General features: G+C 39.8%; 1 protein-coding gene across 1 annotated transcript in view; it reads right to left on the bottom strand.

Moving 5' to 3' along the window:
* spon1a (spondin 1a) overlaps positions 1 to 23,967 on the bottom strand; it is a 278,835-nt gene extending 254,868 nt beyond the window's left edge. Inside the window, exons 1-2 of the mRNA XM_084409250.1 lie at positions 23,323 to 23,967; positions 20,700 to 20,806 (exon numbers count right to left, since the gene is read on the bottom strand). Coding sequence (XP_084265376.1) covers positions 20,700 to 20,806; positions 23,323 to 23,575 — 360 coding nt within the window. The 5' untranslated portion in view covers positions 23,576 to 23,967. The remainder of the gene's footprint in view (positions 1 to 20,699; positions 20,807 to 23,322) is intronic.
* Positions 23,968 to 27,789: the final 3,822 nt, after the last annotated feature.

The following is a 27,789-nucleotide window of genomic DNA, read 5'->3' as shown; positions in this document are numbered from 1 at the left end:
TTATGAGATTAAAACCATGTTTGTGCTCCAAACTTACTTTATAACGCAAGTCGAGTGTTTTAAATAATCTTCAGTGATCTAATTTGGCTTCAGATAAAAAAAATCAGACAGAAAATATTATTTTATAGTATTCTGCACGATGATAAAGTCTATACCGATTAGCATTACATTATAAATATAATCTATTATTATGAAAATACCTGACATGACTCGAAGAACACAGGTAAATCAAATATCATTGCAATCATGTTTATTGTCTTCAAAGCGTCTTTATATGCATGTTACAGCAATCTCTGTTAGCTTTGTATGTGTCAGGGACTTCCTGGAATGTCACATGATTATGGCACTTCTTCATGTGTTCCATATATGGACTATACTGTGCATAGGGCACCCTCAGGCTGCTGGTATGGATTGAAAACACAGTACATCAGAGTATCTAGCGCTCATAATGATTACATCGACGCATTTGGGTATAAATTCAATAAATATTATTCCTGTCTATAGAAATCTGATGTAAACCTATGAGAATCTATCAATATTTCTCCAAATCTGCACATTTTTGAGCTAAAAGCCCTGAGGGACGTTGTTTTGTCAAGCGCTGTCATGACGACAGCACAGGAGTTTTTTTTTTTTTTTTTCTGAATGGGAGCGGCTGACGCTCATAATTCATATTAAAGGTATCGACTCATTTTTTCATTTCATAACTCCTGACACAAATTAAGACATAACTGTCACTATAAGTTTCTCAGAATACAATAGTGGTCAAATACTGAAGCTTGAGTCTTATATATTTTTAATGATGTATAGTTTGTCAAGGTAATAACTTTAAATCTGATAGTAACTTTAAATCTTTGAACTATTTAACAAAAAAACGCTTCAGTGCGTCCGCGCACTGGTGAAGCTTAACAGATTAAATAATTAATTTGCATTTTATTGCATGACATAAGTATTTGATCACCTACCAACCAGTAAGAATTCCGGCTCTCACAGACCTGTTAGTTTTTCTTTAAGAAGCCCTCCTTGTTCTCCACTCATTACCTGTATTAACTGCACCTGTTTGAACTTGTTACCTGTATAAAAGACACCTGTCCACACACTCAATCAAACAGACTCCAACCTCTCCACAGTGGCCAAGACCAGAGAGCTGTGTAAGGACATCAGGGATAAAATTGTAGACCTGCACAAGGCTGAGATGGGCTACAGGACAATAGGCAAGCAGCTTGGTGAGAAGGCAACAACTGTTGGCGCAATTATTAGAAAATGGAAGAAGTTCAAGATGACGGTCAATCTCCCTCGGTCTGGGGCACCATGCAAGATCTCACCTTGTGGGGCATCAATGATCATGAGGAAGGTGAGGGATCAGCCCAGAACTACACAGCAGTACCTGGTCAATGACCTGAAGAGAGCTGGGACCACAGTCTCAAAGAAAACCATTAGTAACACACTACGCCGTCATGGATTAAAATCCTGCAGCGCACGCAAGGTCCCCCTGCTCAAGCCAGCGCATGTCCAGGCCCGTCTGAAGTTTGCCAATGACCATCTGGAATATCCAGAGGAGGAATGGGAGAAGGTTATGTGGTCTGATGAGACAAAAATAGAGCTTTTTGGTCTAAACTCCACTCGCCGTGTTTGGAGGAAGAAGAAGGATGAGTACAACCCCCAAGAACACCATCCCTTTTCTGATGTATCAAATACTTATGTCATGCAATAAAATGCTAATTAATTACTTAAACATCATACAATGTGATTTTCTGGATTTTTGTTTTAAATTCCGTCACTCACAGTTGAAGAGTACCTATGTTAAAAAATGACAGACTTCTACATGCTTTGTAAGTGGGAAAACCTGCAAAATCGGCAGTGTATCAAATACTTGTTCTCCCCACTGTAGATATAAAAGAAGACATCTTTTTAGATCCACTGATCACAGCCTAACCTGCTGTGTTCTGTGGAAAATTTCTCCACGGTGCCTTTTTACAGCATAGAATGAACTTTGGCTCTGAGGACATGAAAACTGCCGTCTGAGACCGATGTTTAAATCACGCCACTGGTCTGCGAGCGAATTGAAGCAAGCACCCTTGTTCTGTTATCCCCAAAATATACCTTTACACTCCGGTGATGGCCTGCCATGCCTGGAGTTGAGAGGCAAAAGGTTGAAGTATTACAGACTGCATCTCGCGCTGAGGTGGGAGAGTGGCACCTGTTACAGCATTGAGTGGAGGAGAAATTCTCTTTTTGTGAGAATGTAACAATTTTACTTGGTTCGCTATTACAGCGAGAATGGGTTTGGCTGCGCAAACTGATGGGGCGGGCCAAGAACCGGCAACAAACACATCATCTCCAGTGCCCTGAGCAGAAAGGGGGGCTGGAAGACTGGCACACTTTTAGGGTGATCCGGCGTCAGCGGGACTTGACCCTTTCCTCCTTAATCTTAGCAGGATTGAGCTCTAAGTGGCGCTCCAGCACTTCTAGGCTGGCCATAGTGCGGCCAATGGCTTGGGCAGTGGCTTTGGCAGCACGCTGGGCCAAATCCGTGGCACTGTGCAGCTCTTTGAACATCGCAGGGTCAGGTCCTGGTTTGTCTATGTTGTGGAGAAGCTTGACCTGATAAACTTGAAGCGCCGCCATTGTATGCAGCTTTGATGAATGTGTGGGCATTGCCCGGCAAGCGATGAGCTCAGAGGCTCTGTGTTTTAAAACAAACGCTGGCGTAAACATGTACATGTCTTGTACAGTGAAATACGCTCTATGAGTCTCGCCTGATAGACACAGGGGAGAAGCATCATACTGAGCTGTCAGCGCTGTTCTTAGCTCTGCCCTACAAAGGCAAAAGACCTTAACTCGCTAGAGTGTGGAACTGAGAAAAATGACTTTAAAGATTTTTAGTTGTCCCGCCAAATTAATTATAGGTAGGACACTGGAAATCTGGCAAATAAATGTTTTAGTAATGAAAATTATATACATAAAAAAATCTTGAGCTCAAACTTGTATTTGAACCATAGACTGTAAAAAATATGGACAAAGCGTCTGTGACGTCACCCATAGACTTTCTGAAGAACGGGTTTGAAGCCGTTTATGGGGGGTATGGGCGGCGCCATCTTGGAAAATCTTGGGAAACCCTAACCCCGCCCACCTTCTGACGCAGCGCGCGTCACTCAGCTCGCTGTGCTACTCCGGTTATCTCTGTGTATATTTTAGGCAACGAAATATGTTATAAAACACCATACTAACTCTTTTCGTTTTCATTTAAAGAAATCTTAAACATTATAGCCACACAAATGTGGTTCAGGCAACGCGTATTGATTATATTCACTGCACATAACGTTTGCCTATTTATAACAAAACGAAATATAAAACACAAACCTAACTTACCTCTTTTCGTTTAAAATATAATATAAAAATATAAACATTTTAATATGGTCCAGGCAATATGTGCATTTGTACTAAACAGCAGTAAACAACATTACAGATCATATTCGTTGTATTAAAATTTAAAATGACAACTCAACCCAGTCTCTTTTTGTTAAATTTCAGTTTTATCAATATTAGCTATTATAAATGTATAAGTAAAAGGTAAAGTTACAAGAAGCTATACAAATAAGGCAAACAATTCAGTCAAACATAAAAAGTCATGCGCGCGATCTAGTCTAACCATACAACGGTACAAGTTAAATATAGCTTATAAAGTTATGAAACTTCCCCTCAGCCAAAACCATTGCACAGGGAAGAAATTATAGATTCACGAGAGTGACGAGACCAAAAATCGCCCGTTAGATATAGACAAGATTAATTATATCTCATGTTTAACCACTACAGAGACGCCAGAGTCCGCGCCAAACCTCAGAACGTCTAGCCGATGAAAAGCTGTTCCAGGCGGGGTACATCGCGCCGAGCGCCCGGTCATCGCTGGATCTCACAACTGGATAAAATTTTCATAAATCTTTATAAACAAACCACAGATTTGAGCTTTAAACAACTACATTCTCGCCTGAAAAACTCTTAAAACTACATTTCATGATACAGAAACAGTAGTATTATATGTCAACTGTATTAAAAAATGGCGCTTCTTATGTTGTCATTCTCCGTGGCGCTGCCTTTCAACTGTCAATCAAGCTGTCAATCAAAGTTAACCACGCCCTTATTGTCATACATTTTATATCTAAATACTATCTAAACTAACGAGTTAGAAAAAAATTCACTACGGAACCTATCGAAAAATCCAATAAAAGTCCATGGGACCAACCTGTAAAACCATGAATTTATGCTGTGAAAACGGACATTTTAACATGGGGGCTATGGACATTTGCTCCCTTTTGGGACCTTCCCCTAGCGGATTTTCGATGTATTGCAGTTTTTCGCACTTCCGGGTAGGCTTCATTTTTCAGATCAGAATGTTGCCCCTTGATTTGAACACCCTGCTATTTTGCAAGTTCTCCCACTTAGAAATCATGGAGGGGTCTGAAATTGTCATCGTAGGTCCATGTCCACTGTGAGAGACATAATCTAAAAAAAAGAATCCAGAAATCACAATGTATGATTTTTTAACTATTTATTTGTATGATACAGCTGCAATTAAGTATTTGAACACCTGAGAAAATCAATGTTAATATTTGGTACAGTAGCCTTTGTTTGCAATTACAGAGGTCAAACGTTTCCTGTAGTTTTTCACCAGGTTTGCACACACTGCAGGAAGGATTTTGGCCCACTCCTCCACACAGATCTTCTCTAGATCAGTCAGGTTTCTGGGCTGTCGCTGAGAAACACGGAGTTTGAGCTCCCTCCAAAGATTCTCTATTGGGTATAGGTCTGGAGACTGGCTAGGCCACGCCAGAACCTTGATATGCTTCTTACAGAGCCACTCCTTGGTTATCCTGGCTGTGTGCTTCGGGTCATTGTCATGTTGGAAGACCCAGCCTCGACCCATCTTCAATGCTCTAACTGAGGGAAGGAGGTTGTTCCCCAAAATCTCGCAATACATGGCCCCGGTCATCCTCTCCTTAATACAGTGCAGTCGCCCTGTCCCATGTGCAGAAAACCCCCCCAAAAGCATGATGCTACCACCCCCATGCTTCACAGTAGGGATGGTGTTCTTGGGATGGTACTCTTCATTCTTCTTCCTCCAAACACGTTTAGTGGAATTATGACCAAAAAGTTCTATTTTGGTCTCATCTGACCACATGACTTTCTCCCATGACTCCTCTGGATCATCCAAATGGTCATTGGCAAACTTAAGACGGGCCTTGACATGTGCTGGTTTAAGCAGGGAAACCTTCCGTGCCATGCATGATTTCAAACCATGACGTCTTAGTGTATTACCAACAGTAACCTTGGAAACGGTGGTCCCAGCTCTTTTCAGGTCATTGACCAGCTCCTCCCGTGTAGTTCTGGGCTGATTTCTCACCTTTCTTAGGATCATTGAGACCCCACGAGGTGAGATCTTGCATGGAGCCCCAGTCCGAGGGAGATTGACAGTCATGTTTAGCTTCTTCCATTTTCTAATGATTGCTCCAACAGTGGACCTTTTTTCACCAAGCTGCTTGGCAATTTCCCCGTAGCCCTTTCCAGCCTTGTGGAGGTGTACAATTTTGTCTCTAGTGTCTTTGGACAGCTCTTTGGTCTTGGCCATGTTAGTAGTTGGATTCTTACTGATTGTATGGGGTGGACAGGTGTCTTTATGCAGCTAACGACCTCAAACAGGTGCATCTAATTTAGGATAATAAATGGAGTGGAGGTGGACATTTTAAAGGCAGACTAACAGGTCTTTGAGGGTCAGAATTCTAGCTGATAGACAGGTGTTCAAATACTTATTTGCAGCTGTATCATACAAATAAATAGTTAAAAAATCATACATTGTGATTTCTGGATTTTTTTTTTTTTAGATTATGTCTCTCACAGTGGACATGCGCCTACGATGACAATTTCAGACCCCTCCATGATTTCCAAGTGGGAGAACTTGCAAAATAGCAGGGTGTTCAAATACTTATTTTCCTCACTGTATATATATATATATATATAAAATACTATTTTCTGTCAAAAATAAAGTCACCAACTAAGATGTTAGCTGTTCCAATGTTGGCTATATTCAAACTAATGAATACATATGATAAAATGTAGGCCTATAATCATTTTTTTACAAAGAAAGAGTACACTTGAAATATTGTTGAAATTGTAATTACTGTTGACATTGTAACCTTTTTAATAAAATAGCAAAACATATTTACAAGATAGATGTAAGCAAAATCTTAAATGGTCAATATAAGTCTTCTTCTAAATATATATTTTGTCCTTGCATTGTGGCTCAGTCAGTGTCACACCTGAATGAATGGCTCATTATGCAGAGTGGGTGGGACATTGTATTCTCAGGTGTAAACTACTCCTCCTTCACGCCCCCCTCGCATATTGGCTTTCCAAGCAAAACCTGTTTTACACAATTTAAATCAATGTATTGGTTTATGTGAACGATAAAGCAAGACTATTTTCACATAATTTTGAAGCCAGAACTCGAAGCAACAACATCCATTAGTCAAAAGTCTCATTGACACATATTTAGTATGAGTTTTGTGGTCTTATTTCAGCAACTTTCATTTTTATTTTTTCCAATAACCACGCATAAACATTATTCTCTTAAAAATACAAACATCTACATTCATGTTGCTCACATATTATGGTAGCCCTGTTTGTGCTATATAGAGTGAATTTACACCTTTGCCATTATCATGTTTATAAATAACTGAAAAAAGCACAAATGTCAGAGCATGTCAGAACATCCCAAGGGCCCCAAAAACACCTTAGACCCCAGAGGGTTAATGGACAGTAAAACAAAGGCAGATAACCGTACAATCTGGTAGGTAGCATTATTTGATAGAACACCGGCACAGTAACTTCATATTGACACGCGGCTTAACAAAGGCAGAGTACCGTAACTCAATTTGAGCGTTCCAAAACAAAGCCAAAGAGCGGTAACTGGTGTTACGGTGTTCTGCCTTGGTTTCTCATGGGCTTTTGGAAGTTGCTGTTAAGACAACTCATTATTTTCTCGAAAAAACAACGGAATTGATTCAAGATACTCATCCACATGATAAAGGAGGTCTTGAATGTGCCAAAAATATAAATAACTAATTTTCGACCAAAAACGAAGTTACAGTCTTTTGCCTTTGCACGGCAGAGCTGTAGTGCTGTCAGCACAGTTCACGCTCTCACAGTGCGAGCAGCACTGGGGAATCCCCTTGCTGCAGGGAGAGTGAGGCACGTCGGATATGGACCGGCATGAGCTCACTTAGTTCCATCAGCTCAGCCCTGCCACTCCATTGTTTCTTCGTCTCAGGCTTTGAGAGGGGGAGAATTGTGAAGAACAAGGGGAGGGGCCACTTCTTTAGAGAAAGCGCTCCGCGAATGCAGGGCAGCGAAACTCACGCTCTAGCAGTGAGAGCGTCCATCTTTGATGAACACGGCTTGGCATGGCCCCGGCAAGCGCAGCGCTCAGAAGTGCAGCATTTTGAAACAAACGCCGGTGAAAATATGCTCTTTTAGAGAGAAATATGCTCTATTAGTCTCCCCTATCAGGGGAGAAGCATCATTCTCAGCTGCTGAGTTGTCAGCGCTGTTCTCAGCTGCAGAGCTTCAGTGCCATTCTCGTACTCGCAGTGTGAGCAGCTGGTCTCAGTTAGTGTAGCCTCAATGTGGGCGCGGCCAGGCAGGAGTGAATGGGTGCCCTGCACGTCACATTCACGGCGTGATATTTGCAACAACATCGCAGGAAATATGTTCTTAAATTTGCTCCTTTAGTGGTTGCTGAATGGCTGCAAGGAAAATCGCTGAATCAGCTTGCTTGCTTAAACATCGTTGTTCTGCTGCAAGGCTTGTTTCCACAGCGAAAAGAGGCAAGAAGAGCGGCTTCAGTCTTCTTCAGAGCAGCGAGATGATCTTGACGAGATCTGCATTTCTACATGGCATTATAGGCAGCAGACCCGCCTCTTTTTGCAGGCTGAAATGCAATTTGTCTGTGCACTTGCACAGACGTGAACCAATCAGGCTTCAGGATTTGGAGAAAACAGGAGTTTTCCCCATAAGTGTCAACAAAACTGACAAAATGTGAGTGAACCGTATCGAAAGGGAACCCAGCTACTGACTGCTTACTATATTATAATAGGTATTTAGAAACAGATTTCAAAAGTAGATAGAATTTCCTGGAAAAAGTCAATGGTTGATTGCTAAGATTGTATTTCCTAATTCATTACAATGTCAGTGTCACGTTTAGTTAGTTTTCATTTAATTGCCTGTGTTTTCTTTATGTTAATAAATCAATTCATATTTGAGTCTTCTTCATTCCTGGGATTAAATGTGACAGGCAGGTCATTTGCCAATTTAGCAGACATTACCAACATTCCATATCATAGATATTTATGGAATACAAATGTATGTCTGACAGATTTTATGCATGTGATGTCTAACACAATGAAAGAATGTTTAAAATAATTTCACTGATAAAAAACTCATCAGTAAGCGACATGTATTTAGTTATTTCACAAATTGTAGACAATTGCACTTAATCTTTTGCACACATGTGCCAAAACGTGCAATTTGCTGAAATTAATAAGGATTAAAATCTGTTGTGAACAATAAACTAATTGTTCAGAGATCTGAACGTATTTGAGGAAAAACAAATGTACAAGGCAGCTACCTAGGCAGTAGGCAGCAGGTCACCTCACTATGTTTTGAAACAGAGCCATGAAGCATGTTTCTGTTTAAACTCTCCAAATCTGCTGTTGTGTCATTTCTCCAAAGTACCACAAAGAGCAAAAACAATAAATTTTTCTCACTTTTGTCATTCAGTCACTGCAGTGGGATTCAGGTATTCGGAAGTAATATGTTCACAATGCCTTCGTCATATTTGAATTTGAATACGGCCAGGAAGCATATCACTGACTGAATGCTTCCTGTGCTTCCTCGACAGTCTCCCCTCACAGAGCCATACCGTACATCATCCATTCAAAGAAACCCAAGGCTGGCACTAATTAACTATGGCACAAAATCAATTTCAAGAGCAAATAAAAGCCCAAAAAAGAGAAGGGGTGTCTGCCAGCTCTTGAGAATAATAAGAAACGAAATAATAAATGCGACTTGCCTCCGGGTTGTTCTGTAGGTTAATGGGGAGGTCGGTCCTTGTGGTCATGAATCTTCAGGGTTTCTAAAGGAACTCTCTTCAGTATACCCTTACAAAAACATTGACTCTGTTATTAGATGGTTTTACCATGGTACACTTAAATATACCATTCTATTGAAAGATTAACGAATTAATGTACCATGATTAATGTACCATGTAATACAAATATTATCAAGATATTACCAAAAAAACAAAACAAAACAAAAAAGCATAGCTTATTGTCATGGTACCAGTGTTCCACATAACATAACACTTTTTAGTACATTTTTGTTTTTAATTTCTGTGTAAAGTAACCCAACACAGTATAGTGTAAAAATAATAAGATTACAAGTAGCCAAAAGCCAAATACAGTTAACATTTAAGCCTCTTGTCTCAAAACAGATCCCACCTCATGAAACATTTCAACAGCACGTATGACCCCCAGCATTAACACCAGTCTCTCCAAGATACAGTGATAAACGCAGCAGAGGGGTGAAAGGTGCTCTGAATAGGGCAACAATAACCCCCCTTAGGGTAAACATAACAGAATGAACATGAATGTATTGCAGATATCATTAATAATTCATTTTAATGTACAACATAATTAGAGAATTTTAGTCTGATTCAGGGGTAATCAGAATGCCAAATCCTGACTGACGAGAGGAGGAGCTGGGGATGGAGGAGGGTAATTAGCTCCTGAGAAATGAGTGATAACTGCTGATAATACTGAAGGAGCGTATATATACAGTGATGGGCGTTGTATTCCTATAGGTAGACGTGGATCAGCTGAGATTCTGCTGACGCGAGCTTGACTAACGTGACCTCCCAGAACTGACGCTATGCTTGATTTCTGTCAGGACCACTGTCGTTAAATATGATTGACAATTAGCATACAGTTAGGATTGGCGGTATGGTTCTGGTCTGGGCAAGAACTCCCTGCGCATCCATGCAGCCTAGCATGGATTGTATTGTATTGTATTGATTTATTTGACCATTTTGTTTAAAATATGATACATCTTTGCATCATACATTAACAGAAACAAAACAAAGTCAGGATAACACAATAAAGCCCTATATAGGGCTTATTTCCATTGAGGTCCTGAGTAAGGGGGGACAGAGCAAGTGGTAATAAATCAAGCATCAATCAACACATCCATATAAACACCAAATAAAAACCGTCAAGACAAAACTGTAAAATATTGTCATACTAAAATTGGCATCAGAGCCATTTTTTCAGTGCCAGCTTAAAACCTACTAAACTTCTGGTCATCTTTAAATTTCCTGGCAACCTGTTCCACAAGCTTGTTGCTACAAACAAGAAGGACTCTTTACCTAAATTACTCTTAACTAGATAAGAGCAGGGAGAGCAGCAATAACCCCCCAAAACAAAACCATATGCCAATATCCCCCAAAACAAACTGACAGTGAAATTCTGGATGTCTTTTAAACACTACCCCCAACATGACTGATAGAATGGTTAATAAATCCTGATATTAGTGGCATATGCATAGGTTAGTGGCACTATACTTCCCTACAAAGGCAAAAGACCTTAACTTGCTAGTGTGTGGAACTGAGAAAAATTAGTTTAAAGATTTTTAGTTGTCCCGCCAAATTAATTATAGGTAGGACACAGGATATCTGGCAATAAGATGTTTTAGTAATGAAAATTATCTACATACAAAAATCTTGAGCTCAAAGGTGACTTTTGACCACTATTTTAAAGTTACTGTACTCTGCCTTTGTATTGTCAGCAAAAAGTGAGAAGTCATGCCAAGGTGAACATACCTAATGTGTATTTGCACAGTATGTTACCAATAATCTAGATCAGCTTAAGCCATAAGCATGTGCTAACTTTAACACAGAATGTGCAATAATCAGATTGAAAAAAAAAAGCTCATTCTTTATTCTATGCAACCAGATAAGGCTAAAACAATGCTTTGATTACCACAGCATGTCGCTTAGTACAGTATGCTCAATAATACTAGAAGCCCAAGTAATGAGCATATATTCGATAACATTCGCATTGCATTGCAAATGGTGGATGCTGCACATTGGTGGTGGTTGAGGAGATTCCCCCTTCCATATGTAAAGCGCTTTGAGTGCCCAGAAAATATAAAATGTAACAAATAAATGTAACAAATTGTTATTATTATTAATATTATTAGCAACCAGTACAGTACTGATAGCAATGTTGCTGAAACAACGACAAGCATTTTGCTAATACCTGGATAAGCTTAGCACAGCATGTGACAATGACTCCAGATATAGGCCTAACACACAGCCATGTTCCAAATAACGATTGGGCAAAATAACTTTAAAACAACCATGTTTCCAAATAGCAACTAACAGATTTTTGAGCAGTGGTTCTCCCCTTTAAAAAAAAATCTGAGCATGTTTCCAATAGTAACCAGATAGCCTTAAGCACAAGCATGTTTCAATAACAACAGATAGCCTTTAGAGCAAGCATATTTCCAATACACTATAGCTTTAAGAACGCTGTGTTTCCAATAACTAGATAGACCAAGCGTGTCCAATACCCGACAGAATCAACGCTGAACTGAATCATCTGAATAGTGACTGTTTACTATGTCTTTTTAGAGCTATGCCACAGCAGAAATGATTCCGTTTGCACCATGAATTGTTATTTTCTAACTATCACCGCAAGCTGCTTGAATCTGTGCTGCATAGTGCTAAAAGCACAGCATGTGCAACGCGAGCAGTTGCCAATGACAACAGATAAGTAACGCACATAGCCAATATGATCGTATAAGCCTAGCAAGAGCATTTTAATGAAAACGACTAGATAAGCCCAAGCAACATGGATAGCATTAGCAACAAGCATGTTGCCATTACCCTGATAGCTTTTAGCAATAAGCATTAAAAATGAACTTTGCTTAGCTTCGTGAAGACTTTCAGAGACGAATGGAGAGTGCATCACATCGAGTCCTGTGTCAATAATGCAGCGATGCGAGCAGCAATGCAGACTGAGCTCACTTCCAAATCAGGCAGCTTATGATCAATGCGGCGAATCTCGTGTTCAAGTTCACAAACTTGAATGAATCTGAGGGGAACGAATTCCTCACGCTATTCCCGATTGCACAATTCCTTGTGAGATAATGTGGTTTGCCAGCCGAATTTCGCCATTTAATTAGCTCCTGAGAAACGTGATACCTGCTGATAATACTGAAGGAGCTTATATATGAAGAGTTTGGTTCTAAAATGAGATAAATCCATTTTGATTAATTAGAGTAAAAATGTTTTCTTTACCAAGAAAGTGGCAAGATGAAAACCACTATTTTCTCTTTCAAACTTTCACATAGCATCTTTAGGTTACAATAACATAAAAAATTCAAATCCAGATTTTGATTTTCAAAGATTTATTATAAAAAATAAAATAAAAATCCCCAAAATGAAATACATTCATGACACTTTTTTTTTTTCAAAACGCAATTCATTGAATCAATATAAAAGTTATTTTTCATATTGAAACTGTTGAAAATACACAACAAAGTAAGTTGATCCACATATAAAAATACATTCAATCAGCCATCGCTTGGAAATACCTCCTGAACTTTTTTTGACGGCGCTCAGCTGTAATGGCTTGGTCCAGCTCAGTTTTCGTTTCATTTTTCCTCCTCCCGAGTGCCTCATCTTCTTAATCTCCTCACGTAAATGAGTAGATTTCGATGGCTTAGGTTTGTTCCCTACTGCAGAAACCACCACAGGTTCATCAATGCCGTCAAAATCGCATTTTACGTAAAATTAAAAATTGATTTTTCAATACCGACCCTGTACAATACTGATTTTTGAGGGAACTCATTTCCTATTTTCTTAAATGGCGTTTATCGCATTTTGGAACTAAACTCTTCATATGTATACAGTGATAGGTGTCGTATTTCTATAGGTAGACGTGGATCAGCTGAGAGTCAGTTGATGCGAGCTTGACTAACGTGACCTGCCAGAACTGACGCTAGGCTTGATTATCAACAAAATGCATCTTTGCAATGCAGAGGAAACACAGAAGCTGCATATGAAGTGGCATTTAGATGCATTTACACAGACTGTTTAATGCAGCTCAGAGTGGACATGAATGCATTTAAACTGCAGTTACAAATGCATTAAGAATGTTTTGATGTTTTAAACATTGATATCTTAATGAGTGAGTCATTCAATCATTCATTCAAATTATTCGTTATTCGAGGAGCAGTGAGGGGGTCTCCTCAAGACGCAGACCTTTCCTTCAGCCCTCCATGGCTCACATCCATTTGGGAGTGTTGCCTACGTAGGCATGTTTTAGCCTGAGTAATTACACCAAAAAGCTGTCATTGCTGACCCTATTTTATTTAATTACATAGAAGATTCAGGCATGATAAATTATTTTTATGACTACAGGACAAGGTAGTCATAAGGACCACCATCAGTATTGCTCATTCCTAAGGCTAGGTATTCGGACAAACCTCCAGTCTCAGGCTCAGCACACCCACAGACCACCTAAAGCATACTGTACAAAAAATATATATATACTTTCTTAAACTGGCAAGCTTTAATCTGATTGGCTCATACAGGCAAGTACCAGGCAAGTAGAGTCATGTTTGCAAAGCACCCGTAGGATCATGTCTGTACTTATTACTTTTGGGAACCTTTTTTTTTTTTCTTTACCATACCATTACTTATATTATCAGATAAACCCTTTTCTAGCACTTAACAGCCCATAAAACAAAACAAACTTTCATTGTTTACATGTTGGTCAAACAGTTTATTTGTCTAAGTGGGTGGTTCTTTGCTAATAAGCTTAAACTAAAAGTATTAAATTTGCCACATAATTCATGCCTACTTTTGCTACAGATACAGAAGATGATGATCATCAAATCATTATTAAGGAGTTTTGTTGTTTTAACCTGGGAAAGTAAAACATGTGGCAAGTGCTCACACATGGTGCGGTTGCACTTCGGGCGACCCAAGTTTGAGTCCCTGCTCATGGTACTTTCCTACCCCCCTTTATCTCTCTTTGCTTCACGCAAAGTCTCTACTGTCCTATATAATAAAGTCTGATTAACTGATTAGTAAGTAATGGCACTCTGCTGAATCCTTACTAGTTGGTTACCATGATCTTCACTTTAGAGTACTGTTCCAAATAATTTGTAATTCCTTTAGAAGGATATAGTAACAGTTTAGTCATTACTTAGTGGGTTAACATGATGTTCACTTTAGAATAATGTTACAAATAATTATAAATTCCTTCTGGAGGATTTGGTAACTTGAGTAATTACTTATAGGTTATCATGATCTTTACTTTAGAATTAATTATACATTGTGCATTACTTTCATTAATTATGAAACTGTCTATAGTATTTCTTAGTAGTCCTCAAGGAGGTATGAAAAAGAAATACTGTTTACTCATTATTAGTGAACTACCTCATTCAACTGAGTGCTATTACTTATTAATTCATTAATCAGAGATTCTTGTTGGTTAACCCCTTAAGCCCTGAGGGCATTTTTAGAGTAGTTTTTTTCTGAGTGACACACACAAAAGTAAATACTCATAACTCCAAAACTATAGCAAGGAGAATGGAAAAAGCTAGATATCGTTTGATAGATCACTTTTCAAATTTTTTGAACATATAAATTACATTTAGACATTCTCATGCCAAGAAACTGCTGATAAAAAAAAGAAAAAAAGAAAAAGAAAAAAATATTATATATATATATAATATATATATATATATATATATATGCGCGTTGATCACAAGATATTCATCATGGAGGAACCATTTTATAAATGCCCAATAGTGGGCATCAAGGACTGAACAAAAAGGCTATCTTGGTTCCAAATGCTGTAACTTTTGATAACTTTATGCAGTACTCATCACCAACTGCCAAGCCTCTGGTTTCCTGAGCTGCTGGAAAACTTGTTTCTATCATTGGCCATCACACATTGCAGTCTCTACCCCGACCAGCCAATTATCCTATTGTGTATCCTGCCCTATTGTTTGGCCTGTCACTACTCCATTACCTTCTTGTGCCTTGTCTACTGTCCTGTCAATACACTTCCTACGCTCATTTCTGCGTTTGGGCTCTCTCTCGTTCAGAAATCCTTCGACTCCACCAGACACCCTCTGCCTTTTGACTCTACCAGGTTCCATCGTCCCATCGGCTCCTCCTTGGTCAATTGTCACACCAACTCCGCCACAGACTTGCAGATCTTCCGCTACACTCCGTTCCTCCACCCATACGGCTCCTTCCCTTCGGGTATGCCTCGGTCCTCCATCGCACTGGCTACACCTCAGACACTCGTCTCCGCAGCACTGCCTAGGCCTCCTGTTGCGCCCTGGGATCCATCAGCTCCGCCTTCGTCGGTTGTCCCCCAGTTAATGTCAGCCTTCACTCCTCCCTACCTCAACTCCGCTGTGGGCTATCGTCTCTGGGCTATGGGTTTGTGCCTTCAGACAGATATCATCATCGCTGCCGGGGTCTCGTCATCCGTCTGTCACCATTCCTCCGCCGCCTACCATCACCATCCCTTCGCCATCTCCAGTTACCATCCCTGCACCATCTCCACGCCCTCCTCCTAAGCCTTCTCCTAATCCTCACCAAGTCGCGAGGTCGCGCATTCTCGAGAGGGGGCGTAATGTCACAGTTATGTTCAGTTAGTTTGTTTTCATGGACTTTCAGTTTGTTTTCATCAGTCACATGTGTTCCTTTGCTTAATTTTCCCACCACTCATCAGTTTCCATGGACACTAATCTTCACCACAGCTGTTCATCATTTAGTTCATCACCATATGTATTTAGTTCCTCACCTTCACTTCACTTTGTGTTTGTCGGTCGATGTTTGCGTGTTACACACTGTTACGTTTAGAGCCAGACCGATTTATCGTTCTGCCGATTTTATCGGTGGATATGAGCCTGTCGCAGATATATCGGCATCGCCGTATATGACACAGATATGAACTTTTTTTTACAGAACATATAACGTTGGTAAAATGCTTGTAAATTGTGTAATTGCGCAGTTTGTCCAGCAGAGCGTCCTCTATTGTTTGCTACTGGTGACCCAGGTGACTGTAGTGACACCAGCCAACCATTTCACTTCAGTAAGGAGGTATCTTCTTCAGACACGGTGTAAGATGCGCACACATTAACTTTCACTCCACTGATAAGGTATGAAACGTGGCTAGCTAGCTAATGTAGCAAACGAGTATGATAAGCTCGTTGTGAGAGTAAAAGACGGGGACATTTATTTACGTTTATTTACTTTATAGCATTGTGTCTCACCAGGTGACAATGTAGCATTAAAACACTATTCAACAGACTCCACCACTGCCACCACCGCACTGGTAACTAGTTAGTAAATTACTCTTAAGACACTGCTTGACTGCTTGTCAAGACTCCGGACGTGAGAGGTGGGATGCGACAAAAGACAGTAGAACCCATTATAATCAGTGATGAGGTCTACACTGGATGCGCAGTGGCGGATTAAGACTTTTTGGTGCCCCTGGGTACTGAGAGTGAAAGGGTTTTAGACTGGTCTTGCAGTAACATCTCTATAGCTACATGGTATTGTGAGGTTTTGAACTGAAAATAAAATGTAAAACCTCTTTCTGCAACTTTTTTGCAAAGTACAACTTGAAAGTGCAAGGCTGATGCTCTGTAGTGGATTCACACATACATGAGGGTAGCGAGGCACTTTAATTTTGATAGAAAGGACGCAAAAACCGCAAAGCACATGCACTCCCATAATCTGTATGGTGCATTTCCACTAGCCTAGCGTGGAGCAGAGCAAGCGTTTTCAGTTCATATAGAAGTTTAGCTTCACGCTCACGTGCAAGCTTAACACTAGAACTACCGGAATTCCATAACTACTAGAATGACCATAGCGGTCATTCTGACTGTTCATACTTTGACGTTCATATGGACGTACTGAACGTCATTTTTGTCATGTCATATCTGTTGTACATGTTAACCTTCTCTTTTCCAATGAAGCTTTTAATTCCTGTCGTCATAGCCCTTAAAACAAGCACAAAAGAAAGATTGCACCGACAGGCGCTGCCTCTATTTGAGGAACGTTTTGCGTCAAAATAATATTTTTTTTCACTGCACTCACCACGTGAATAGACATGCACAAAAGGAAACGTCAAAGCTTCATACTGTTTAGTACAGCCCTGTTTGTAAATAAGTTCAATAATCAATACAAAATCTAAAAATAAATGGATCTACAATGATAGGTAGCCTAATAATAAACAGGACACAAAATTTTAATTCAAATGAATGTGAAAATGTACACACGCAAACAGGCTGAGAAAAAACATGAACATTAGCTAAACAAGAAAACGAACTGCTTTAGAACGATTCGTTTCAGTGACCAAAAAATATTAACGAACAAAATCAGGTTAACTGCCCATTTGAACGGCGCATTCTTGCATCCCGCATCATTGAAGCTTACGCACATTCCACACAGGTAAACACCGCCTTTCGTGTGCAGCTCCCACACACTTTGTGACATGATTTGGCACGTCTCCTTGGTTTTATTTTGTTTGCAGTTCCTCCAGTTGTATGGCTTTTGATTCCATGTGGTCGGAGTGAAGTTCGCTCGCCAGTCGTGTGATGAAGTCCCTCCGCGAAACTTGCAATGTAGCGGACTTATGATATCTATAACGCGTGCGGTCAAAATGACTGTTATGGTCATTCTAGGTAGAAATAGTCAGAACTGTTGTGTGTTTTGTGATTTTAATAAAATAACAGTGTCAGAATAAAATATACACATATTTAGGAAAAGTCAGAGTCCTACAGCCACATTTATTTTTATTTTAACAAAGTTATTACATTGTAAAATTTAAAAACGGTCAAAATGACCGCCTTGGGAGTTCTAGTGTTAAAGCTCAACTTCCATTGGAATTATTTGAAAACACTCGCTCTGCTCCGTGCCAGTGGACACGCTAGTGTAATATGGGTGTTGAAATGAAATGCGCGTGCTCACGCAGTAGTGTGAATCTGGCGGTAGATCGTGCATCCACAAAACATTTTTTTTTTTTTATGATAATAATGAAAATAATAAGCTTTCAACAAAACATTCAGGGAATTTAGAACGTTCTGATGAAAGGGTTTTTATAGGCCTAGGCTTATGAATGAATCGCTTGTTTTAAAAGAGAAAAACATATTTGCGTGGTGCCCCCCTGGACGTGGCATCCCTGGGCACTTGCCCACTTGCCCATATGGTTAATCCGTCTATGTGGATGCGACGCGAGCGACAAATCTCTGACAGTAAACTGATGTCTAGTTCTGCTTTGTATCGGGCGCTTTGTCGCATCCAACGTAAACAGCTATTAGCTGTTGCGACGCGAGCAAAAAGGGCCGCGTTAGGTGTAGACACGGTGGTCACCCATTCTGCCTATAACGCTATGTTACAACATCAAGCAATAGTCCAATAATTGAAATTGATATAATTATAACACTTCATATAGGGCCATATAGGGCCAAAATAGTTTGGTTCCAGCTAAAATGTATCATTCTCATTCTATAATTCATCCTGCCTCCATTACGTATCTTTGTCACATCATTATAAGTGTTTGATCTCCACATTTGAGTGATCATTGCAAAAAATGTGTGTGTGTGTGTATATATATATATATATATTTTTTTTTTTTTTTCTTTTTTTTTTTTCTTGTGTATGTATACTGTATTCTATGTACAGTACCAGTCAAAAGTTTGGACACACAAATGGGAAAGTGTGTCCAAACCTTTCACTGGTACTGTACTATAATATACACATAAATAATATCGGCCGATATATCGATATAGGGCTTTTTTTACTCCCTAATATCAGTATTGGCATGAACCCCCAAAAATCCATAACGGTCGGACCCTAGTTACGTTCTATCACCTGTTTGTGGATTAAACCTTGTTTATATTTTGAATCTGCCTTCGTCTGTCTTCATCCTCGGTCTTGTGAAACATATAATCATGAAAAGCTTGTAAAGAGAGAAATATACTGTTCACGTCAACTGCACATATTCAGTCTAACTCTATGGAATTTTGGCCCAAATTCATCTGACATTAGATGTCAGAATCTAGAATCTAACAAATTTAGACAAATGTCAACATGGATAGGTTGTGTGACATGCCCTCATCCTCAAAAAAACTTTAACAGAAGTATGCAGGGTTATAGAAAATACTGCCCAGATTAAAATGAGTTTACTTTCAACAAGGATAAACATGATTTGGGTCAAGCACACTCTTTAAAAAGCACAAAACGATCAAAATCATTCATATTGCTCGTCCAACATAGTTCTTAATAAATTCCAATTGATTTAACAGACATTTTTGATTACTTTTTAATGCTGAACCATTTTGGTATGGTGTTGCATTGAGTTCATCACAACTGTAACTGTAACTGTAAATGTCTAACCTGGTACCTGAAACAAAACCATTTAAGAACCACTGTCCTACGTATATCCCACTAGAAAGACAAGAAATCTCTTCTGTGCACGAGCAGGTTTGAGCAGAGCATTTCTGCAGGGAGCTGAGATTTATGGTTTATGTGACATTTAATGGGCCTTTTTTGTTCCGTTTCCACTCTCTGGCATAGCATGAGAGCTCGTGCGGAGAGGCAGCATATGGTGTTGATGTAAGAGCTTTGCCAGGTGTGGCTGAATCTGAGCTTGGCTCCAGCACACAAAGGGAGTACAGTAGATCCCACAGCCAGGCAATCAGGGCTGCCTTAATACAAACTAAACCATTGGCTTTATCTTTGTGGAATCTTCTCTAATTCATTGTCCCAGAAGGACTATAAGGTGCATAATATTCATGAGATCCTGTCTAATGCAACTGTGAAATCTATAAGGATTTACCCTTAATTAGTGTTCTTTGGACATCAAGTTGAGGCCCAACATAATACAACTAAATACAATTTTCCTTTAAAGGGTTAGTTCACCAAAACATAAAAATTCTGTCTTCATTTACTTAACCTCATGTCATTACAAAACCATGAGACTTTTGTTTATTTTAAACAAAAAAGAAGATATTTTTAATTAAACCTAAGAGATTTCTGTCCCTTCATTGAAAGTCCATGCAACTTTGACTCTTCAAAAAGTTGAGTAAACGTTGTAAACGTAAAATGTCAAAAAGACATTGTAAACGTAATCCATATGAATTGAGAAAAGATTTAATTTAAGCTTTTATTCACATACATTGGTCAATGCACATATATTCAGCTAATTAAATAAGGTAAACGGAAGCTCAATCGTATTTCCTTGACATTTGATTCATATGGATTATGTTTACAATGTCTTTATGAACTTTTTGAAGCGTCAAACTTTTGGTTGCTTGGACTTTCAATGGAGGGACAGAAATGTGTCAGGTTTCTTTTTAAAAGTCTTCATTTGTTTTTAGAAGAGGAACAAAAGTCTTATGGGTTAGGATTAGGAACGACATGAGGGTGAGTAATTAATGACAGAATTTGTCTTTTTGGATAAACTATCCCATTAAATTAAACATAACATTTAATTACCACATGGGCCATATATTGTATTCAATGCTGTGTATGTGAAACATGTGATGCATCTCACCTGGAAATTTCCAGCATAATCCTCCTCATGGTCACCATTGTGCCCTTCCTTCAGAGTGATAAGAGTAAAGCCTCTGAAGTATGCAGGGTTGGTTGCATACAGGGTTACTGGAAATAAATCACAATAATTATTCAACATGACCTTTCTGACTGATTTCACAGGTGATCAAAATCAATAAAACACTCACAATTATATCAGGTATCATGATACAGAATCGTTAGCATTTCACAAGTGTGTTTGCCCATAAAATCTTTAGCTATTGAGGTTAAAGTTTGTTGACTTGTTCGCAGCTGAGGGGCTCAAGAAAGCTGTTTCAACTTGAGCTCTGGTGCGAAGGGATGCTGAAACAGCTGATGTCAGAGCAAGGTGTGTGCTGTGTATATGCTCTGGCAGTTTATTGAAAGATTAGATGGGTTCTCTCCTCACGAACTTCACTTCTTTTGTAGTAAAAAACAACAACTCCAACAACTTGTATTTCCAATACTTTTTCTTCTTTCTATACTTTATGCTCAAATGTTTCTTATCTACAAAATCGTTCAAACATATATTGAAACACATATAAACAGATCCGTGGTCAATGCAGCGGTACAAATGGTTAGACAAATTATAAAACTTTGATTTGCATAGTCAAATTATACATGAAACTATGTATATGGACTACTGATCTATGATTAAATAATGTTTGATAATGACCTATTAGTAAAAGTTTGTGTAATGTATAATAAAATCCTTTTTTTGGTATAGGTAAAAAGATACACAAGTTTAGTGTCTTCTAAACCTGACATTATCTGCAGTATTCCTATCTTGTCTCAAAACCTTGTACACTAGACTACCTAATTAGACAGAATTTTGATACCAGGTGCATACAACAATTTACAGCCTCATATAGGAGAGCAGTGTAAGCTGACAAGGTCTTTTTTTAAAGAAATATGTCAACACTGCCTATTTAAGGTGCAGTAAGCGGTTTTTAAAAAATGCTGTTGAAAAGTTGGTCGGACCCGAGCACCACAACAAATGTGTAGCCAATCAGCATTAGGGCGCATATGATGGTGGAGGACAGAGAGTGAGCAAGAGGGAGATTTAAAGAAAGACTGTTGAAAGAGAGATGATAGACAATCCAAAAGAGAAAATATCAGAGGAATATCACTGGAAAAAGAAGGGTTATGATCAGGCAACAGCTTTAGAACCCGCTTTAATATTAGAAAAGCTTTCCAGCGCTGGAGAGACCTACACGGAAAGTCATGAAAACAGATGCAGAGGTTGCGTTGTTTCTGCTCCTTACATAAGTAACATTGGTTTTGCGGTTTCACAGAAACAAGAAATGTCAGTTGTTGTAATGTTAGCCATACTGTAGTTACAGGACAGTTTTGAGTGTCATTGTTTGTCTGGAGCTGCTGTGCTGCTGGCGACTAACAATCAACTGTTGCTTGTATTTACTCTTGTGTACTTTGTTCATTTGTTTGTGCTTCCTTGTTGTTCGTTCATCATCTTTACTTTATTTTTCGTGAAGCACTATTTTTCTTAGCTTCAGCTATGATAAATACATCCACTCTTGCATTGCGTGTGTAACGGAGGCCAGCTAGTAACAGTAGACTAGAGAATGCTGTGTTTAGCGTCCTTGTTGGCGCATTCGAGACCAGCTTGGCAGGGTTGCCAGGTCTGTGCATCAAAAGTAGCCCGATGGCCAGTCAAAATTCCAAATTGTCCACTATATCTGTACATCTTGGGGTGTTCTGGGGGTGTTGGAGTGCCGAAATCGTACTTAAGGGGGTGGAAATAAACTCGCAGAAAAAAAGATACCCACGGCAACAACTTAAATCAGTGGTTCTCAACTCCAGTCCTCGTGACCCACTGCTCTGCACATTTTGTATGTCTCCCTTATTTAACACACCTGAACCAGATCATCAGCTCATTAGGAGAGACTCCATGAACTGAACTGAGTGTGTCAGAAAAGAGAGACATACAAAATGTGCAGAGCAGTGGGTCACGAGGACTGGAGTTGAGAACCACTGACTTAAATGTAGCCCAATTCCGTGGGAAAATAGCGGACTTGGCAACACAGCAGCTTGGAGCAAGGCTGTTATGTGCGGGCTGTAAATTGTTTGTGAATTTTGAAGGCAGAGAAATGAAGAGAGGGGGTGTATTTGTTTGGGTTGATTTCAAATATCAACAGTGTTCAACAACAATTCTGAGAGATCACTTAGGCTACTGCACCTTTAAATCAAGCCATCTTTTATGACATCTGTATTTAAAAGTTATATAAGAGCTTTCAGCAGCACTTAAAATGAACAATTTATAAAACCACAAAAACAGAATGGTTAATTACAAGAGAACAGACAATAGTTAATAAATTAAATTAAAATTAACTAATTGACGACGTGCCCTGGTATAACAACGTGCCTTGACTTGACACTGATTAAATATACCATTTTCCAGAAAACAATTCAAATCTAATAACATTCTTGCTGAATGCTAATGTGGTGGTGTAATTACTGTTTATCCAACAGCTACTGTAGCTATAAAAAATATATAAGCTAGTTTTTGAGACACAAAACAAATCTCCAGCGCGCGCACTGTGAGGCGTCTCTGGCACTATAACAACAACTGAAATAGTGATATGTACCTCGATAAGTGCTACCGGGATGATAATGCTCCGGGTCTCCTTCCACTCGCAGTCTGAACTCATTGAAGCCCTCTCTCCTGCCCCCAGCTCCGTGCGGCTGAGCCCGCGTTATCCAGCTGCAGTAGCCGTCAGATGTAGCCGCTCTGTCCGCTGGCTCCTCGGGCACACTCGCACACACGCAGCCGGTGAGCAGCAGCAGGACACCGGCTCTCCACATCTCCGATCGATTCACTTTTATTTTACCAATACGCATTTACAAGCGTGTGTCTAGAGTGTTTAACTCTAGTGGAAAGTAAACTTACTGTAATAACAGTCTCCCATATACGCAGTTGCTGATCTATCCGCCTTCACCGTGTTATTTTGCCATCCTGGACTGAAGAGAGAAAGAGAGATGAAGAATCGCCCGCCTGTACCGAGTGGCACACTCTGAGTGGACCGACTCAAGTGCTGCTGCTGTCTCTCAGTGACAGCTGAATGGATTCAGCCACACAAACTTCAAACAAAGACCACATGCTCAGAACAGAGAGAGAGCATATGTGTTCAGATATTTTAAAGATCGTCACAATTTTTTCCAAGTGATTCTCCTCGACGAATTTATACGTAGTCCTTAATTATAAATGCAGGTTGTTTTTGTTTTTTTGGAACACTTATCATGCGCAATGAATGCTTTCCTATATCAGAGCATGGACTCTCAAGGCAGTGCTGTATTGATGTGTTTCCTCTCTTCTTGTTAATATCAACCCTGATTTTGCCTTTTGTAAACTTTATGCATTTTAAGAAATGTAAGTATAAAATTATGTAACATTGTACATTTTGATGGGTCTTCTTTATTTTAGTAACCATCAAATCAAAATGGACAATTCTTTGTTCTTGACAATTCTTGACAATTCTTATATTATAATTGTATTATTTTAGTAAGTTGGTAAGTTTAGGTATTGGATAGGATTAAGGGATGTACTGTAGAATATGGTTGTGCAGAATAAGGCATTAATATGAGCTTTATAAGTACTAATAAACAGCCAATATCCGAGTAATATGCATGCTAATAAGCAACTAGTTAATCGTGAGAATTGGACCCTAAACTAAAGTGTGACTAATTCTCTTTATCTAGGTTTTTTTTTTTTTTTTTATGTTATGTTGGTCCTCCACACTGCAAAATTTAAAAATGCTTAAATCACCTTACTTCACATGTGTCAAACCTCCAAAAAAAGCTCACTGAAATGATACAGAGAGACCAGACATATAATTAAGCTGTCATGTCACAATTCTGGCATAGTAATTTTGCACTAGTGTGTCCTGGTTGCACACAAAATCACCATTGCATGTATGGTCTAAAATGCAACTGTCCTCATGTTTTGCTGCAGGACAGCAATTGCAAATAAATATTTTGTCATCTTTGCTAGAATTCAATATGAATATTATACAAAGTAACATCATCTTTAAAGTAACAAAGAAATCAAAATGAACAGTTGTTGTTTTCTATGAAATATTAAAGAGTATTTATATATGATCATAATATATCCATACCCTTATTTATATATATTTTTTCATATGCTTTTGTAATCTTTAATCAAAATAACATACCCTCCCTCTTGCAAGTACATCTCTTCTCTGATGATGTGTTTACTGGTGTGAAGGCGAGACAACCTGTCAGTCACATGAGATCACAGCAATAGCAAACAACATCAATCCAAATCAAGTGCCGTCCTAAATTGTCAAGTACTGGCCAGGTACCGCCCTACATTTTTTTCTTGTTCGAGAAGCCATTTCACTCAGATATACGTCACAATAGGGAAGAAAAGACTATCACAACTCCCACTTGATGCCAATTTTAAAGGGCACCTATTATGCAAAATTCACTTTTACATGGTGTTTGAACATACTGTAAATGTGTGTTGGCAGTGTGTGTACACAACCACCCTATAATGATAAAAATCCACCCAGTGCTTTTTTTATAATCCCCATTGTGGTGTATTTAATACTATTAATATGTGCATTAAGGTTGACCCTGAAGACTTGCCGTTGTTAGCTATTGTGTCTTCTGCGCATGTCATAACAAAGTTGAGTCTGTAATAGCCTCATGTTGAGCCTTTTGTGTTACGCCCAGATCTCACTTATAAAGTGGTAAACCGCTTGCCTTGCCTAGTTATTTAAGTACACCTCATAATTGGCGACGAGATAAATCAGTTTAGTTCGTGAAAATGGCGCACTTTTCCCAAAGACCGGACGAATTCAAGCCGGAGCATGAAACGTGGTCTGCCTACGTTGAGCGCATGGAGTTGCTGTTCGAAGCTCATGATGTCGACGATGGAAAGAAAGTTCCCGTATTGTTGAGCTCGGTCGGCGCAGCAACATATGGCCTTCTACGCAACCTGGTCCAGCCTGACAAGCCAAAGGACAAAACTTTTAATCAGATTGTGACCATTCTAAAAGATTACTATGAACCTAAACCATTGGTCATCGCCGAGCGTTTCAGGTACCGTAAATGTGTCCAGAAAAGCGGCCAGACAGTGACGGAATATGCTGCTGAGCTGCGCCAACTCGCTGCGAAGTGTGATTTCGGGGACAGGCTGGATGAAGCTCTAAGTGATGGATTTGTCAGCGGAGTCAGTTCTGAGGCATGCCAGCGCAAATTACTCTCAGAGGATAGACTGACTTTTGCGAGAGCTGTGGAACTTGCTGTTAACATGGAGACAGCCCACCGAGATGCGCAGCAGTTGCGGAAAGGTGATGATGTCACCACTGTTCACAAGGTAAAGGGGAGACGGCGCTCGCCTTCAAAACAAGAAGGGTGCTATAGATGTAAAGGAAAGGATCATAGCGCCAGTGATTGTTACTACAAAAATGTAAAGTGTCATAAATGTGGCAAAGTCGGGCATATTCAGAAGGCATGCAGGACTGGGGGGCGGACACGTGAGAGACGGGAGAAAAAGGGATAGAGAAACAGTGAGCGAAAATGACAGGCTACGTACAAGCTGACGAAATAGAAGATGAAATTCTGATGTTTTCTGTGTTCAGTGCAAGTGGTGCTGGCCGACGGCCATACAGGGCAATTTTTGATGTAAATGGAAAATTCACGAGTTCACATGTTAATGAAATCTGATGTAATATTATAGTGCGTATTTGGCTTGCTGTCCGGGGGGAGGGCTCCGAGCTCGGAATTCGGCCCGACCCCAGAGTACTCCCCCCTATGAATGTATAGATCATAGGTATCTATGAGCAGGCCCATCTGAATGTGAGGTGATGGGGTGGTGGCGGGATGCTGAGAAATTTGTCATGAGACAGGAGGTAAGGGAGGGCTTTATTTATACTGGCTTCTTCTTGTGCTGATTGGATGATTACCTGAACATGCTCCTCCCGAACTTTGTTACATAAAACTTCATAAAGTGCTGATGGACATTGACACAGGAGCAGGAGTCAGCATTATCTCAGAAAATGTGTATGAGCAGTCATTCTCACATGTGCCACTGGAGGGCAGCAGCGTCGCACTGAAGGGCTATTCAGGAGAGACCATTCCAGTGAAAGGACAGTTCATTGCAAAAGTGACTTACGGAAATCTGCTGATTGCTGATCTACCGCTTATAGTAGTGGCTGGAGGAGGTCCTTCGCTGTGTGGGCGTGAATGGCTGGATCAAATCAAACTGAACTGGAAAATGATTTAAAAAATCATAGAAAACGTTACGCACCCAACAACTAAACCCAAGTCAATCCAAGATGTGTTGGATAAATATGCTGATGTTTTCAAAGACGAGTTGGGGACATTAAAGGGCATTAAAGCAGCAATTTCTGTGAAGCCTGACGCAGTTCCAAGGTTCCACAAAGCCTGTGTCCTGCCCTTCGCAATGAAAGAAACGGTAGAAAAAGAACTGGAACGCCTGGAAAAAGATGGTGTCATCAGCCCTGTGAAGCACAGCGAGTGGGCTGCTCCAGTGGTCCCTGTAACCAAGCGGGACGGTGGACTCCGCTTGTGCGGCGACTATAAGGTAACTGTGGTAAACATACCCACTACCACGCATTGAAGAGGTTCTGGCAGCATTATGTGGGGGGAAGATATTCTCCAAAATTGACCTGGCAGCCGCTTACCAACAAGTACTTCTAGATGACGAGTCAAAAAAGTATACAACTGTGAACACGCATAAAGGACTGTTTGTGTACAATCGGCTTTGTTTTGGCATTAATTCTGCTGTCAGTATTTTCCAAAGGATCATGGAGAACGTGATGAAGGACCTCAACGTCGTGGTCTATTTGGATGACCTGCTGGTGATGGGCAGGGACGAAACTGAGCATCTGATGAACATGGACAGAGTTCTACAGCGGCTGCAAGAAAATGACCTGAGAGTAAAAAAGGCAAAGTGTGACTTCGGGAAAACACAAATCGAGTACCTAGGTCACATGTTGGATGGAAAAGGAGTCTACCCTTCTAAAGACAAAGTCAGAGCCGTGCATGATGCTCCAACACCCACAAAC

Source organism: Rutilus rutilus, assembly GCF_951802725.1.
Source record: "Rutilus rutilus genome assembly, chromosome: 5".
Classification (NCBI taxonomy): Eukaryota; Metazoa; Chordata; class Actinopteri; order Cypriniformes; family Leuciscidae; genus Rutilus; species Rutilus rutilus.
The sequence above is the reverse complement of the archived record's forward strand: the minus strand, read 5'-3'. Positions and strand labels throughout refer to the sequence as shown.